The sequence below is a fragment of the Labrus mixtus genome, chromosome 21 (genome assembly GCF_963584025.1).
Source record: "Labrus mixtus chromosome 21, fLabMix1.1, whole genome shotgun sequence".
In the NCBI taxonomy this organism is placed as follows: domain Eukaryota; kingdom Metazoa; phylum Chordata; class Actinopteri; order Labriformes; family Labridae; genus Labrus; species Labrus mixtus.
This window is the reverse complement of record NC_083632.1, coordinates 18,194,021-18,210,748: the sequence shown is the minus strand read 5'-3', so window position 1 is coordinate 18,210,748 and position 16,728 is coordinate 18,194,021. Positions and strand designations below refer to the sequence as shown.

The window sequence follows — 16,728 nt, the reverse complement described above, 5'->3', positions numbered from 1 at the left end:
AGACAAGTTGGTCCTCAGTCTGCAAACAGTTCATTTCTGTTTCACAGAGACGTAAACACATTTTTGGTGATTTTACTGAGGCAAAAAATCTCAACCCCCCCCCCATGTTCAACTCAAAGTTACGCCCTTGTGTACAGCTCTTGTGGTTCTTGTGAACTGCATCAAGAAAATAAAGCTTCAAAAAGCGTCACTTAGAAAAGAGCCATTCACTCCTCCATCCAGGTCTGCTACACTAACTTTTCTCCTTCTCCTGATGAACGTCTCCACAGGTCAAACTCCCTCATGTGGTCCACATCAGTGTCAGATAAATGATAGATACTGTCTGAGGTGTCCACCTGGTAAGATCCAGTTCATAAAGAACTTTTTCATTTCCATTGATGTTTGAGACATTTGATACCTGGTAACAATCTGCGTCTGTCCTGATGAAGATGATGATGATGATGATGATGATGTCTCTGACTGCAGGAAGCTGAAAACACTTTTCTCTGGGAGTGTGTTACCTGTCCTGGTTTGGAGTTACATTTCTCTTGGTCTTAAATCTGCGTTGGTTCAAACAGACGAGGAATCTGTGCTGGTCTTCTGTTACAGAGAGAATGAGACTTGGATCAGCTGCAGTGTTTCTGGTAAATGATCTTATTGAATTATCTGAGCACTGATTCAGGTTTTATATTTCTCCTCTTCAACATTTCTATCTGTGTAAATATTTGTTCTGAATGATTCTTCTTCACACAAACAGACAAACTTCAGATGTGAAGATTTGAACTCTTTCCCTCTTCTCTCTTCGTGGACTGGATGATGATTTTAGATTTCTCTCTGTATTCATGTACACTTTGTCTTCAGTGAGAACATTTCTCTTTCTCTTCACAGATTCTCCTGATGAACGTCTCCACAGGTCAAACTCTGACATGTGGTCCATACAGTTATGAGACACCTGATGGATGCTGTCCTATGTGTCCACTTGGTAAGATCCTCATGATAAAGAATCTTTAAAGTTCACCAGGTTAGATTTACATCTTAATCTTCTGTCACAGTTTCTGAGAAGATTGTTTTTATAACTTAGGACACGATGTCCCCCGACAAAAGTTACTGCATGTTGTTGAAGCGTTCATATTCCTTCAGAAAAAAAGACAAAATCTGTCTCTTCTGATTGTTCAAGAATAAAAAATGTCTTGTTGTTGTTTCAAACAGGAGGTCGAGTTTATGCAGACTGCACAGAGTCCAGAAGTACTCTCTGTAAGCCCTGCCCTGATGGAACCTTTATGGACCATCTGACTGCCCGTCCAGTCTGCTACAACTGTAAAAGCTGTGATGAAGGTAGATCTCTGACATTATTATCAAACTAAATAAAGATCAGAACATGTTACTAAACAGTCATCACTGTAAAACCAGCTTTCTAACCTTCAGTTAGTTTGAGCCTCAGACACAGAGATGATCATCTGAGTACTTGTTATTTCCTTACACCAAACTGTTCTTTAGTAGAGCAGAAGTACAGTAGTTCATAAATAACCTCTGTGTTTGTGTCGACAGGTTCTGGTCTGAAGATGAAGACGTCGTGTACGATAGTATCAGACACAGTTTGTGAACCTCTGGAAGGATTTTACTGCTCAGACTCTAGAAAGGACGACTGTGTGGAAGCAAGGAAACACAGACGCTGTAAACCAGGAGAATACATCACAGAACACGGTTAGTTAAACACAAAGTGATGTACATCAGAGAGTAAGTATAACACAAGCAAGGATCTAGAAAAAAGGGAACAATGTCAGTAAGAGCAAACGATCAGCTTTGAGTCCGATTGGACACACAGGTGCTGACAGGAAGTGACCAGAAGCAGAGCTCTATGCTAAGCTTGACAGCTCTAATCAATAGAAACCATCTTTAAATCATTAAATCCATTTGGCCAATTGGGACCTTCCATTCAGTTCCCAGCCTATTACAGCCAATGAGAGCCAGAGATGAAAGGAGGTGCGTGCCCTATATTCTGACAAATCTATACATATTTAAAAATATATATATATAACCTACAATGTGCATGGTCATGATAGATAATATACAATATGTAATTGAAATATATCTTAGGATAGGCTATAATATCATTCACAGTCTTCAGGTTGAAGTCAAAGATGTTGGGTTGTGTAGTTCAGAGTCTGGATTCTGGATGGATGGAAACAGCTGATTGAGGTTGGTAAGAAAGACTTCCTGTATTGTTCAGTGGAGCAGCGGGGATGAAGGATGGGAGACATTGTCCATTCTGGCCTCGACCTTCACCTGTATTTGAAGCAAATTTCTCAGGACCCATAACTTTTCCTGTTAGCTGAAGTCTGAAAAAACTGATGAAATAATTTCATGACATAATTTTGTATGAGTTTATAACATTGATGGTGATTTGTGTTTGCGTGACACTCATGTCCAAAACAACCTCTGTGAAATAGTCTCATGTGTTCTGTGTTTCCTGCAGGAACTTCCTCCACAGACACCGTGTGCTCGACCTGCTCTGATGGAACATTTTCAAACGGGATGTTTTCATCTTGTCAGAAACACACACAGTGAGTGAAGCTTCACATCACACATGGACTCTCCAGATGTTCCTGTAATAACTGTCCCTCTATCATTACAGATGTGAATCAAAGGGTCGAGAGCTGCTGAGAGCAGGAACTGAGACAGAGGACGCTCAGTGTGGAGGACTACTGTTATACAGGACTGTACTGATTATCTTTGTTGTTGTTGTTGTGATTCTTCTGATGTTTTTAGTCTTTGTACTTGGAGGGTGTTTACTCAGATGGAGGATTAGACATCAAAACTCAGGTAAGGTTTCCACTGTGACAATGAAATATGATCATGTTTATTTTATAGATATTATGGTCTGTCTCATCATTTATTTGATTTTTATTTCTAATGTTTTATTCCAGAAGTCACAGTAGCAGGACTCTACTACATGATATGTTTTAAACTCTCTTTAATCTCAATCTGTTTTATGTTCAATGATTTAATAAAGTCTCTCTTATTAATGTTTCCTGTACAGAAAGGTGTGAATTCAGGACAATCATCTCAGGAGAATCTGATATCATATGACTCCAAAGAGTCGAAGGTGAGCCAGCAGAGCTTTGATCAAATGTTCTCTGACTGACTGAGAACAACTCTGTCCTGTTTTTACAGATTTACTAAATGTTTGATTTAAACTAAATCTCTTTTCTCCTCAGGGTGACACGGTTCAGGATCCTGTTCTGGTCCAGCTGCTGGATCCTGACACACTTTGTTGATATCTGTTTATATGTATTTACAGGCCAGAGAGCATCTCCACCCACAAGGCCCGCTACCACAACAGCTTTTTCCCTGCTGCTGTGAGACTTGTAGCACAGGACATTAAGATGAGAAGGGAGTACTTCACCCCACACCTCACAGACTAAATGGACAGTTGACCACCTCACAGTGCAATACAAGTGTGCAATATTAACCTTAAAAACAAAAAACGGTGCAGTTATATAATGTGAAAAATATGTGTGCAATAAGAGATAAGTGCAATAAGAAATCATATTTATATTTTCATTTCATTGTACAGTGTTCCCCTTGTTATTGTTATTTTTTTGTATTATAGTGTATAACTTTTGTACAGTTTATTTTAATTTACTTAGCTGTTAATACAACTTATTTATTTTTACTTTTTTGTACTTTTTTTTTCTTACAATGCTAGTGTAGTGGCTTGATCTTGCTTTTCAAAAGGTACCGTACTTAAGTGACGCGTTGTTTCGTGGCAATAATTCAATCAACTCCGTGCTGTCACACTCAATCGGGTTTATCTGAATCGTTCGTTTACAATACATATTCTGGTCGTTTACGTACACTTATTCCACTATAACTTGAATGTAAAACAAAGCCACGATAAATGTTCCATTCACGATACATTTTCCAACAGCGGTCAAACACTGTGTGCCTCTCACGGTGGGCTGCTCACCTGTCCGTGATTAACTCTTCTTCTACTTGTAACCTTCCCAACACCAAAGTGAATGTGCCCCCTATTGTGACCACAAGGAACTACCACAGAGCACACATACATACTGAACACACAAATGGCTCTAACAGCTAGTCTATTTTATATATACTTTTAACTTTTTTGTAGAAGCTGACTCAGGGAGAAACGCACAAGAATTCCAATGTACCTGTGCAAATGGCAATAAACATCTATTCTATTCTTATATGTATATAGTGTTTATATCTGTGTTTATATTTATATCTGTTTTGTTTTTCTGAGACGATGATTGGACACAAACACGTTCATCAGCGTTCCTGAGCTAAGAGTTCAAATATTTGTAAGTTAAAGGACAGTAAGAACTCTGAGGTCAAAGGTCAAAGGCTCAGTTCTGTTTCTGAAGTAAAGCTCTGTGTTTCATACTGAATATATCACCTGGAGGAAGAACTCTGAATACTGAACTCTGTCTCATCATCAATCTCATCTTTCATCTTTTCTTCAAACCTTTCTCTCCTTTGTGTCCTACATAAAAACATAAAACACTTTAGAGATTAAATATATAAAATATATATAAATATAAATTCAATTGAGCAACACAGATTAATAAGGGTTATAGAGGGAGAAAATAAAAAGAAATAGAGTATTGTTCACTGTGGATCAGGAGCGCCCTCTACTGGACAACCTTCATATGACACCATATCTAAATGATCCTAATGGTGGTTTCTCTATTAAATATTTTGTAAAATGTTTGGTTTTTATATTAGCGCATATATAAAAAAATCACCCATCCATCCATCTATCTACATTTTCTTCCTTATCGAGGTCGGGTCGCTGTGGCAACAGGCGAAGTACATTTTTATTATTTATTATTTTATTTTATTTGCACAGTAAGGGAAAAAAACAAATAACAAGATAGACAACATTCAGTGCAGGAAGAGGCAGAAAACTCAATGAGCTTATTTGAAGCCTCCACCTAAATAATGCTATAATATTACCAAATTAAAAAAACTAAACAAAACATAGTTAAGATGCAGAAAAGCATACAGTAACAATAAAAAACAAAACCCAGACTTCCTTCTCCCCTTCAACATTTTCCAGCTCCTCCTGGAGGATTCTGAGGCGTTCCCAGGACTGAAAGGATATCCCTCCAGTGAACTCTGGGTCTACCCCAGGGGGTTCTCCCGGTCGGGCATGCCCGAAAAACCTCCACGGGGAGGCGTTCAGGAGACCCAATCAGACGCCCGAAACACCTCAACTGTGTCCTTTAGATGTGAAGGAGTAGCAGCCACTTTTTCAGTGACTACCCATAATGCATCTTTTTACAGTCTATGGCGTGACCACAGAGGGTTGGAATGAAGATCGGTAAATCGAGAGCTCTCCCTTGAGTCTCAGTTCCCTCTTCACTACAACAGTTCGGTACAACGCCCCCATATACGCTGAGTCAATCCGTCTGTCAATCTCACGGTCCATCTTACCCTCACTCTTGAACAACACTGACACACTTAAACTCCTTCACTTGGGGGCAAATAATCACTCCCCACCTGGAGGAAGCGATCCACTTTTTCCAACAGAGAACCACATCCTTAGACCCTGAGGTGCTGCTGATGGCTGTGAACCTCACGTCTGCAGGGTGATTGACAGGTCACAGGGTGATTGACAGGTCACGAAGCCGCTGCTCAGCGGAGCACGCCCTCTACTGGGGAACATGGGCAACTGCACATATCTAAACAACATGGGTTTAGTAGCCCTATATTTCATATGGGTTACACCAGTGTTTACTTCATAAAGTGATGATAAAAAACAGAAACAATGCAAGTGGTAGAGAGCAGACATCATGTCGTCCTGTGTGGCCCTGGTGGGACCTGAAGTCCTTCCTCATATCAGGTTAGACCCTCTGAACTAGGAGCCAATGAGAGGCTGATAACAGAATAACCTGAACATGAGGTCCCAGGAGACCTTTCTTTTTTAATGCAGTTGCAGTTACATTTATATTCAGCGATTGTAGATATTTATCATCATGTTTGTTGGAGTCAGAAGTTAAAGAAAACAATATGAAACATTAATTTACCAATAGAGAAATATAAATATCTTAAAACATAGTTTCCTTATTGGTCTGTTCCTCACATACATGTGACAGAGTTAGGATTAAGTTCAAACAAGAACAGATGTTTATTGATGTTGACTTTACTGCGAGGGACACTCCCTCATTCCTCCTCAGTCTTCATGCTGTCAGATTTGTGGACTTCAGTCACACCAATGTTACATTACAATAACTCACTGCCATAAAGCTCCAGTCTGATTGTTTAATAAAAACATGTTGCTTATGGACTTGTTGTGACTTACCTCTTTGTTTCAAAGTACAGAGAACTAAACTGATGATAAACGGTCTGAAGGTTTTTCTAAATAATATTTCTGAACTCTTGTGTTTTATAAAAATATGAAGGCATAATGTGACATAATAATATATTTTTGTCTGTATTCATGTTTTGGACTTCACTGTCAGATCTTGTTGATTATCGTCATTCTTTCAATTAAATGACACCATGACTGCGTCCTGGGATCAGGCCAAAGCGTGTATTAATGTCTGTGTGACCGGCTGATTGGTTGAAGGTTAAACACTTCAGGGTACATTTATGATTCATTCAAACTCTGTATTCCTCTCTGCTCAAACAGTTTCTGTCAGATATTAAACAGATTTATCATCAGGTAGTATTCATTTACACTTTGTCTTCAGTGAGAACATTTCTCTTTCTCTTCACAGATTCTCCTGATGAACGTCTCCACAGGTCAAACTCTGACATGTGGTGATATCAGTATGAGTTGTCCTGGTAAGATCCTGTTAATAATTAACTTTAATTCATCTTTCATTGCAGCCAACACATCTTTACTAGTTACTGAGTTTAGAGGTGTTCTCTCTCAAACACCAACAGTTCAACATTCAGTCTTCATTCCCTCACCTGTTCATGTCTGAGACCTTTTACACCTGGTGAACAATCTGCATCTGTCATGAAGATGAAGAAGATGATGATGATGATGAAGATGGTGATCTCTCTCTGACTGCAGGAAGCTGAAAACACTTTTCTCTGGGAGTGTGTTACCTGTCCTGGTTTGGAGTTACATTTCTCTTGGTCTTAAATCTGCGTTGGTTCAAACAGACGAGGAATCTGTGCTGGTCTTCTGTTACAGAGAGAATGAGACTTGGATCAGCTGCAGTGTTTCTGGTAAATGATCTTATTGAATTATCTGAGCACTGATTCAGGTTTTATATTTCTCCTCTTCAACATTTCTATCTGTGTAAATATTTGTTCTGGATGATTCTTCTTCACACAAACAGACAAACTTCAGATGTGAAGATTTGAACTCTTTCCCTCTTCTCTCTTCGTGGACTGGATGATGATTTTAGATTTCTCTCTGTATTCATGTACACTTTGTCTTCAGTGAGAACATTTCTCTTTCTCTTCACAGATTCTCCTGATGAACGTCTCCACAGGTCAAATTCTGACATGTCCTCAAAAACAGTATCAGATAAATGATAGATGCTGTCCTATGTGTCCAGCTGGTAAGATCCTCATGAATGTTAAAGAATCTTTAATTAAAGTTTATCAGGTTAGTTTCAATGTCCCTATTTTAAATAAATAAACTGACACTAACTAAAAACATGCAAAAGCCGTTTAATATTTGTATTATTTTCAACATATACATTTAAAGAACATTTACCTTTACAGTTACCTTTAAACATATTCATTATATATTATCGTCCTCTGTTCCACTTATCGTCTTCTTGTTCCTCCTTTTCTCGCCCAGAAAGATTATTCTTCTTCATTTTCTATTGGTGACTTTATTGGCAAGTTTAAGATTTCACAGGATCAATGCATTTACACTTGAAAGTGCAACAAGATTGAGTTCTGTCGGGTGGGGCCCCCTTAGGGAGGTTTACTACTGTCGTTGCAAAATTTGCACATTTTGAACCTCAGCTGTGTTTTGTGCCCCCTGCTGGTCGTTTGGGGCAACAAGCAGAGTACTGCCTTGCCAGTTGACAAACAGCCCCCCCCTCTCTCTCTCTCTCTCTCTCTTTCTCTCTCTCTCTCTCTCTCTCTTTCTCTCTCTCTCTCTCTCTCTGTCTCTCTCTCTCTCTTTCTCTCTCTCTCTCTCTCTTTCTCTCTCTCTCTCTCTCTCTCTTTCTCTCTCTCTCTCTCTCTCTCTCTTTCTCTCTCTCTCTCTCTTTCTCTCTCTCTCTCACTCTCTCTCTCACTCTCTCTTTCTCTCTCTCTCTCTCTCTCTCTCTCTCTCTCTCTCTCTTTCTCTCTCTCTCTCTCTTTCTCTCTCTCTCTCACTCTCTCTCTCACTCTCTCTTTCTCTCTCTCTCTCTCTCTCTCTCTCTCTCTTTCTCTCTCTCTCTCTCACTCTCTCTCAAAGTTTCATGTTGTTTTAACGTTTATGTCCTTGCAGAATAAGAGACAACTCCATGTCTTGTTGTTGTTTCAAACAGGAGGTCGAGTTTATGCAGACTGCACAGAGTCCAGAAGTACTCTCTGTAAGCCCTGCTCTGAAGGAACCTTTATGGACCATCCGACTTCCCGTCCAGTCTGCTACAACTGTAAAAGCTGTGATGAAGGTAGATCTCTGACATTATTATCAAACTAAATAAAGATCAGAACATGTTACTAAACAGTCATCACTCTAAAACCAGCTTTCTAACCTTCAGTTAGTTTGAGCCTCAGACACAGAGATGATCATCTGATGTCAGATGACTCCAAAGAGTCGAAGGTGAACCAGCAGAGCTTTGATCAAATGTTCTCTGACTGACTGAGATCAACTCTGTCCTGTTTTTACAGATTTACTAAATGTTTGATTTAAACTAAATCTCTTTTCTCCTCAGGGTGAGACGGTTCAGATTTAACTCCTGCAGAGTAAATCATCTCTAGGATCCTGTTCTGGACCAGCTGCTGGATCCTGACACACTTTGTTGATATCTGTTTATATGTATATATGTGTTTATATGTATATATGTGTTTATATTTATATCTGTTTTTATATCTGGTCCAGTTTTGTTTTTCTGAGACGATGATTAGACACAAACACTTTCATCAGCGTTCCATCGGCTCTCTCACCATCAAGTTTCTCTTGCATTTCTTGTTACTATTGTCAAAAGGAATGAATAAAAAGATTTGACTAAATCAAAGTGTCTGATTCTTGAACAATAACATCAAACTATTGAATATCTGTGCTCTGCTGACCTCTGGTGGTCAAAAACAGAACTGTTTGACTGTTATTTTAACTTCAACACTCTGAGCTAAGAGTTCAAATATTTGTAAGTTAAAGGACAGTAAGAACTCTGAGGTCAAAGGTCAAAGGCTCAGTTCTGTTTCTGAAGTAAAGCTCTGTGTTTCATACTGAATATATCACCTGGAGGAAGAACTCTGAATACTGAACTCTGTCTCATCATCAATCTCATCTTTCATCTTTTCTTCAAACCTTTCTCTCCTTTGTGTCCTACATAAAAACATAAAACACTTTAGAGATTAAATATATAAAATATATATAAATATAAATTCAATTGAGCAACACAGATTAATAAGGGTTATAGAGGGAGAAAATAAAAAAGTAGAGAGTATTGTTCACTGTGGATCAGGAGCGCCCTCTACTGGACAACCTTCATGATGACACCATATCAATTCACTTTATTTTGGTATCACTCAGTCATCTCTATCCCGCCTTCAACTCATACAAAATTCAGCAGCCAGAGTCCTAACACGGTCAAACAGGAGACATCATATCACTCCAGTTCTTGCCTCCTTACACTGGCTGCCAGTCAAGCTCAGGATTGATTTTAAAATACTTTTGACTGTGTTTAAGGCATTAAATGGACTTGCCCCCGCCTACCTCTCAGAACTCCTATCCCCATATAAACCGGTGAGAGATCTTAGGTCATCTGCACAAAACTTTCTGTCACTGCCTAAATCGAGGACAAGATGCAATGGGGATCGAGCTTTTTCTATTGCAGGACCAAAACTATGGAACTCTTTCCCCCAGACATCCGTCTCTCTCCCACTATTGGTGTTTTTAAAACTCGCCTTAAAACATATTTTTACTCAATTGCTTTTAATGTTCAGTAACCTGTTTTTTATTTGTTTTTGTTTTTTAATTGTTGTTATTCTTGTCTGTTACTTTTTAATGCTTTGTTTCTGCAATGTTCAGCACTTTGGATCAATCAATGTTGTGTTTAAAGTGCTATATAAATAAAGTTGATTTGATTTGATTTGATTTGATATCTAAATTTTCCTAATGGTGGTTTCTCCATTAAATATTTGGTAAAATGTTTGGTTTTTATATCAGCGCATATATAAAAAAAATCACCCATCCATCCATCTATCTACATTTTCTTCCTTATTGAGGTCAGGTCGCTGTGGCAATAGGCGAAGTACATTTTTATTATTTATTTATTTATTTATTTATTTATTTATTTATTTATTTATTTATTTATTTATTTATTTATTTGCACAGTAAGGGAAAAAAACAAATAACAAGATAGACAACATTCAGTGCAGGAAGAGGCAGAAAACTCAATGAGCTTATTTGAAGCCTCCACCTAAATAATGCTAAAATATTACCAAATTAAAAAAACTAAACAAAACATAGTCAAGATGCAGAAAAGCATACAGTAACAATAAAAAACAAAACCCAGACTTCCTTCTCCCCTTCAACATTTTCCAGCTCCTCCTGGAGGATTCTGAGGCGTTCCCAGGACTGAAAGGATATCCCTCCAGTGAACTCTGGGTCTACCCCAGGGGGTTCTCCCGGTCGGGCATGCCCGAAAAACCTCCACGGGGAGGCGTTCAGGAGACCCAATCAGACGCCCGAAACACCTCAACTGTCTCCTTTAGATGTGAAGGAGTAGCAGCCACTTTTTCAGTGACTACCCATAATGCATCTTTTTACAGTCTATGGCGTGACCACAGAGGGTTGGAATGAAGATCGGTAAATCGAGAGCTCTCCCTTGAGTCTCAGTTCCCTCTTCACTACAACAGTTCGGTACAACGCCCCCATATACGCTGAGTCAATCCGTCTGTCAATCTCACGGTCCATCTTACCCTCACTCTTGAACAACACTGACACACTTAAACTCCTTCACTTGGGGGCAAATAATCACTCCCCACCTGGAGGAAGCGATCCACTTTTTCCAACAGAGAACCACATCCTTAGACCCTGAGGTGCTGAACCTCATCCCAGCCGCTTCAAACTGCCCCAATGCCTTCTGGAGGTCCCAGCATGAAAAAGCAAACACAACCACATCTTCTGCAAAAAGAAGAGAGAGGATATGTTGAGAACCGTCCTCCCCCCGGCTACACCTTGTGATCCAGTCCATGAGAATCAAAGAAATAATTGGTGACAAGAGGAGACCCTGGTAAAGGCCAACACACACAGGCAACATGTCTGACTTTGTGTCCAGGATGCAGACACAGCTCCCACTTTGGTCATACCAGAGTTTGAAAAATACCAAACCGGGACCTCATATTCATGCAGTGTCTCCACACGACCCCCCGAGGGACACGGTCATAAGTCTTCTTCAAGGCTTCCTATATCCACGGTTCGAGTAGACTTTCCCCAGGAGACTGAGAAGTGTGATTCCCCGATAAATAGAGCCAGGGGTGCAAACTCATCAGGGATGAAAAATGTGACATGGATCCAAACCTCCTAGGGGGGTCCGGGGGCATGCTCCCACGGGAAGACTTATTCAAAATATCAGCTTTAAAATGTGAATTTACAGACGATTTTAGCCTTCAAACCTACTAAATAAGCAGTGCAAACAATAAGAAAAACACAATTGCTTGTCGATATCTATGTTCCGTTCTAACTGTTTTGATAAAGCTTCAGTGAAACATGAAAAACCTGTGCTCCGAACCTTCAGTCCCTTCTTATAAATGGGATGAATTTGCAGAACAGGGCTTACCATGTTCCACTAAGGGGTGATGTGAAGGGCAGTCACTATGCAAGCAGCTCTCAGGGCAAGTGTCTGAGAGAGCATCATAATGCAGTCATCAAGTATGACAATATTTTCTCTTCTATCATAAAATATGTAACATTATCAATATATGTCCCAAGTCCGGGTCAGCAGTTCTCCATCCCTGCTGATAACAGCCCGGGGCAAGCCCTGCTTTCCCTTCCTGAGCCGGAGAACGGTTTGCCAGAACGTTTTGCAAGAACAGATGTTTATTGATGTTGACTTTACTGCGAGGGACACTCCCTCATTCCTCCTCAGTCTTCATGCTGTCAAATTTGTGGACTTCAGTCACACCAATGTTACATTACAATAACTCACTGCCATAAAGCTCCAGTCTGATTGTTTAATAAAAACATGTTGCTTATGGACTTGTTGTGACTTACCTCTTTGTTTCAAAGTACAGAGAACTAAACTGATGATAAACGGTCTGAAGGTTTTTCTAAATAATATTTCTGAACTCTTGTGTTTTATAAAAATATGAAGGCATAATGTGACATAATAATATATTTTTGTCTGTATTCATGTTTTGGACTTCACTGTCAGATCTTGTTGATTATCGTCATTCTTTCAATTAAATGACACCATGACTGCGTCCTGGGATCAGGCCAAAGCGTGTAATAATGTCTGTGTGACCGGCTGATTGGTTAAACACTTCAGGGTACATTTATGATTCATTATTTCAAACTCTGTATTCCTCTCTGCTCAAACAGTTTCTGTCAGATATTAAACAGATTTATCATCAGGTAGTATTCATTTACACTTTGTCTTCAGTGAGAACATTTCTCTTTCTCTTCACAGATTCTCCTGATGAACGTCTCCACAGGTCAAACTCTGACATGTGGTGATATCAGTATGAGTTGTCCTGGTAAGATCCTGTTAATAATTAACTTTTTTCAATTCATCTTTCATTGCAGCCAACACATCTTTACTAGTTACTGAGTTTAGAGGTGTTCTCTCTCAAACACCAACAGTTCAACATTCAGTCTTCATTCCCTCACCTGTTCATGTCTGAGACCTTTTACACCTGGTGAACAATCTGCACCTGTCATGAAGATGATGATGATGATGATGGTGATGGTGATCTCTCTCTGACTGCAGGAAGCTGAAAACACTTTTCTCTGGGAGTGTGTTACCTGTCCTGGTTTGGAGTTACATTTCTCTTGGTCCTAAATCTGCATTGGTTCAAACAGACGAGGAATCTGTGCTGGTCTTCTGTTACAGAGAGAATGAGACTTGGATCAGCTGCAGTGTTTCTGGTAAATGATCTTATTGAATTATCTGAGCACTGATTCAGGTTTTATATTTCTCCTCTTCAACATTTCTATCTGTGTAAATATTTGTTCTGAATGATTCTTCTTCACACAAACAGACAAACTTCAGATGTGAAGATTTGAACTCTTTCCCTCTTCTCTCTTCATGGACTGGATGATGATTTTAGATTTCTCTCTGTATTCATGTACACTTTGTCTTCAGTGAGAACATTTCTCTTTCTCTTCACAGATTCTCCTGATGAACGTCTCCACAGGTCAAACTCTGACATGTCCTCAAAAACAGTATCAGATAAATGATAGATGCTGTCCTATGTGTCCAGCTGGTAAGATCCTCATGAATGTTAAAGAATCTTTAATTAAAGTTTATCAGGTTAGTTTCAATGTCCCTATTTTAAATAAATAAACTGACACTAACTAAAAACATGCAAAAGCCGTTTAATATTTGTATTATTTTCAACATATACATTTAAAGAACATTTACCTTTACAGTTACCTTTAAACATATTCATTATATATTATCGTCCTCTGTTCCACTTACCGTCTTCTTGTTCCTCCTTTTCTCGCCCAGACAGATTATTCTTCTTCTTTTTCTATTGGTGACTTTATTGGCAAGTTTAAGATTTCACAGGATCAATGCATTTACACTTGAAAGTGCAACAAGATTGAGTTCTGTTGGGTGGGGCCCCCTTAGGGAGGTTTACTACTGTCGTTGCAAAATTTGCACATTTTGAGCCTCTGCTGTGTTTTAAAGTTTTTCAGACCTCCAGGGCCCCCTGCTGGTCGTCTGGGGCAACAAGCAGAGTACTGCCTTGCCAGTTGACAAGCAGCGCCCCTCTCTCTCTCTCTCTCTCTCTCTCTCTCTCTCTCTCTCTCTCTCTTTCTCACTCTCTCTCTCTCTCTCACTCTCTCTCTCTCTCTCTCTCTCTCTCTCTCACTCTCTCTCTCACTCTCTCTCTCTCTCTCTCTTTCTCTCTCTCTCTCTCTCTCTCTCTCTCTCTCTTTCTCTCTCTCTCTCACTCTCTCTCAAAGTTTCATGTTGTTTTAACGTTTATGTCCTTGCAGAATAAGAGACAACTCCATGTCTTGTTGTTGTTTCAAACAGGAGGTCGAGTTTATGCAGACTGCACAGAGTCCAGAAGTACTCTCTGTAAGCCCTGCCCTGAAGGAACCTTTATGGACCATCTGACTTCCCGTCCAGTCTGCTACAACTGTAAAAGCTGTGATGAAGGTAGATCTCTGACATTATTATCAAACTAAATAAAGATCAGAACATGTTACTAAACAGTCATCACTCTAAAACCAGCTTTCTAACCTTCAGTTAGTTTGAGTTTGAGCCTCAGACACAGATGATCATCTGAGTACTTGTTATTTCCTTACACCAAACTGTTCTTTAGTAGAGCAGAAGTACAGTAGTTCATAAATAACCTCTGTGTTTGTGTCGACAGGTTCTGGTCTGAAGATGAAGACGTCGTGTACGATAGTATCAGACACAGTTTGTGAACCTCTGGAAGGATTTTACTGCTCAGACTCTAGAAAGGACGACTGTGTGGAAGCAAGGAAACACAGACGCTGTAAACCAGGAGAATACGTCACAGAACACGGTTAGTTAAACACATTTCACTTGCATTTCGCTGACATCTGAAGAACTCTTCATTAACACGTATGGTGGACGGTGATAGAGGGACTGTGTTCATGTCTAAAACAACCTCTGTGAAATAGTCTCATGTGTTCTGTGTTTCCTGCAGGAACCAGGAACCAGGAATCAGAGGGTCGAGAGCTGCTGAGAGCAGGAACTGAGACAGAGGACGCTCAGTGTGGAGGACTACTGTTACACAGGACTGTACTGATTATCTTTGTTGTTGTTGTGATGTCTTTATTATCTGTACTTTTAGTTTGTTATCTCGGACGGTGGATAATAAGACATGTAATCTCAGGTAAGGTTTCCACTGTGACAATGAAACATGATCACGTTTATTTTATAGATATTATGGTCTGTCTCATCATTTATTTGATTTTCATTTCTAATGTTTTATTCCAGAAGTCATAGCAGCAGTAATCTCCTACATGGTATGTTTTAAACTCTCTTTACTCTCAATCTGTTTTATGTTCAATGATTTAATAAAGTCTCTCTTATTAATGTTTCCTGTACAGAAAGGTGAGAAGTTTAGAGAACAACCCCTGGAGAGTCTGATATCAGATGATCCCAAAGAGTCGAAGGTGAACCAGCAGAGCTTTGATCAAATGTTCTCTGACTGACTGAGATCAACTCTGTCCTGTTTTTACAGATTTACTAAATGTTTGATTTAAACTAAATCTCTTTTCTCCTCAGGGTGACACGGTTCAGGATCCTGTTCTGGTCCAGCTGCTGGATCCTGACACACTTTGTTGATATCTGTTTATATGTATATATGTGTTTATATGTATATATGTGTTTATATGTATATATGTGTTTATATTTATATCTGTTTTTATATCTGGTCCAGTTTTGTTTTTCTGAGACGATGATTGGACACAAACACTTTCATCAGCGTTCCATCGGCTCTCTCGCCATCAAGTTTCTCTTGCATTTCTTGTTACTATTGTAAAAAGGAATGAATAAAAAGATTTGAATAAATCAAAGTGTCTGATTCTTGAACAATAACATCAAACTATTGAATATCTGTGCTCTGCTGACCTCTGGTGGTCAAAAACAGAACTGTTTGTTATTTTAACTTCAACACTGTTCAAATATTTGTAAGTTAAAGGACAGTAAGAACTCTGAGGTCAAAGGTCAAAGGCTCAGTTCTGTTTCTGAAGTAAAGCTCTGTGTTTCATACTGAATATATCACCTGGAGGAAGAACTCTGAATACTGAACTCTGTCTCATCATCAATCTCATCTTTCATCTTTTCTTCAAACCTTTCTCTCCTTTGTGTCCTACATAAAAACATAAAACACTTTAGAGATTAAATATATAAAATATATATAAATATAAATTCAATTGAGCAACACAGATTAATAAGGGTTATAGAGGGAGAAAATAAAAAAGTAGAGAGTATTGTTCACTGTGGATCAGGAGCGCCCTCTACTGGACAACCTTCACGATGACACCATATCAATTCACTTTATTTTGGTATCCCTCAGTCATCTCTATCCCGCCTTCAACTCATTCAAAATTCAGCAGCCAGAGTCCTAACACGGTCAAACAGGAGACATCATATCACTCCAGTTCTTGCCTCCTTACACTGGCTGCCAGTCAAGCTCAGGATTGATTTTAAAATACTTTTGACTGTGTTTAAGGCATTAAATGGACTTGCCCCCGCCTACCTCTCAGAACTCCTATCCCCATATAAACCGGTGAGAGATCTTAGGTCATCTGCACAAAACTTTCTGTCACTGCCTAAATCGAGGACAAGATGCAATGGGGATCGAGCTTTTTCTATTGCAGGACCAAAACTATGGAACTCTTTCCCCCAGACATCCGTCTCTCTCCCACTATTGGTGTTTTTAAAA

The 16,728-nt window shown here is 39.3% G+C and overlaps 2 protein-coding genes across 8 annotated transcripts; both read left to right on the top strand.

The window, feature by feature from the left end:
* The first annotated feature begins 491 nt into the window (after positions 1-491).
* On the top strand, positions 492-9,146 carry LOC132955318 (tumor necrosis factor receptor superfamily member 5-like). 5 transcript variants are annotated; one of them, XM_061028121.1, is made up of 8 exons: positions 492-623; positions 868-961; positions 1,189-1,314; positions 1,528-1,683; positions 2,456-2,543; positions 2,615-2,939; positions 3,024-3,085; positions 8,844-9,146. In XM_061028121.1, the coding sequence occupies exons 1-6, from the start codon at positions 594-596 to the stop codon at positions 2,916-2,918; spliced, it is 798 nt and encodes a 265-aa protein (XP_060884104.1). In that variant the 5' UTR covers positions 492-593; the 3' UTR covers positions 2,919-2,939; positions 3,024-3,085; positions 8,844-9,146. The 5 variants fall into 5 exon arrangements, with proteins under 5 accessions (XP_060884104.1, XP_060884102.1, XP_060884101.1 ...); XM_061028119.1 differs by lacking the exon at positions 8,844-9,146 and adding an exon at positions 3,198-3,352; XM_061028118.1 differs by having other exon boundaries at positions 2,615-3,085.
* Positions 8,193-15,856, top strand: LOC132955315 (tumor necrosis factor receptor superfamily member 14-like). Of its 3 annotated transcripts, XM_061028115.1 has the most exons (8): positions 12,881-13,222; positions 13,467-13,560; positions 14,340-14,465; positions 14,683-14,838; positions 14,983-15,171; positions 15,276-15,304; positions 15,389-15,454; positions 15,567-15,856. In XM_061028115.1, exons 1-8 carry the CDS (start codon positions 13,193-13,195, stop codon positions 15,624-15,626), a joined length of 750 nt encoding a protein of 249 aa, XP_060884098.1. In that variant the 5' UTR covers positions 12,881-13,192; the 3' UTR covers positions 15,627-15,856. The 3 variants fall into 3 exon arrangements, with proteins under 3 accessions (XP_060884097.1, XP_060884096.1, XP_060884098.1); XM_061028113.1 differs by having other exon boundaries at positions 12,880-13,222; positions 15,276-15,454; XM_061028114.1 differs by lacking the exons at positions 12,881-13,222; positions 13,467-13,560; positions 14,340-14,465 and adding an exon at positions 8,193-8,579 and having other exon boundaries at positions 15,276-15,454.
* Positions 15,857-16,728: the final 872 nt, after the last annotated feature.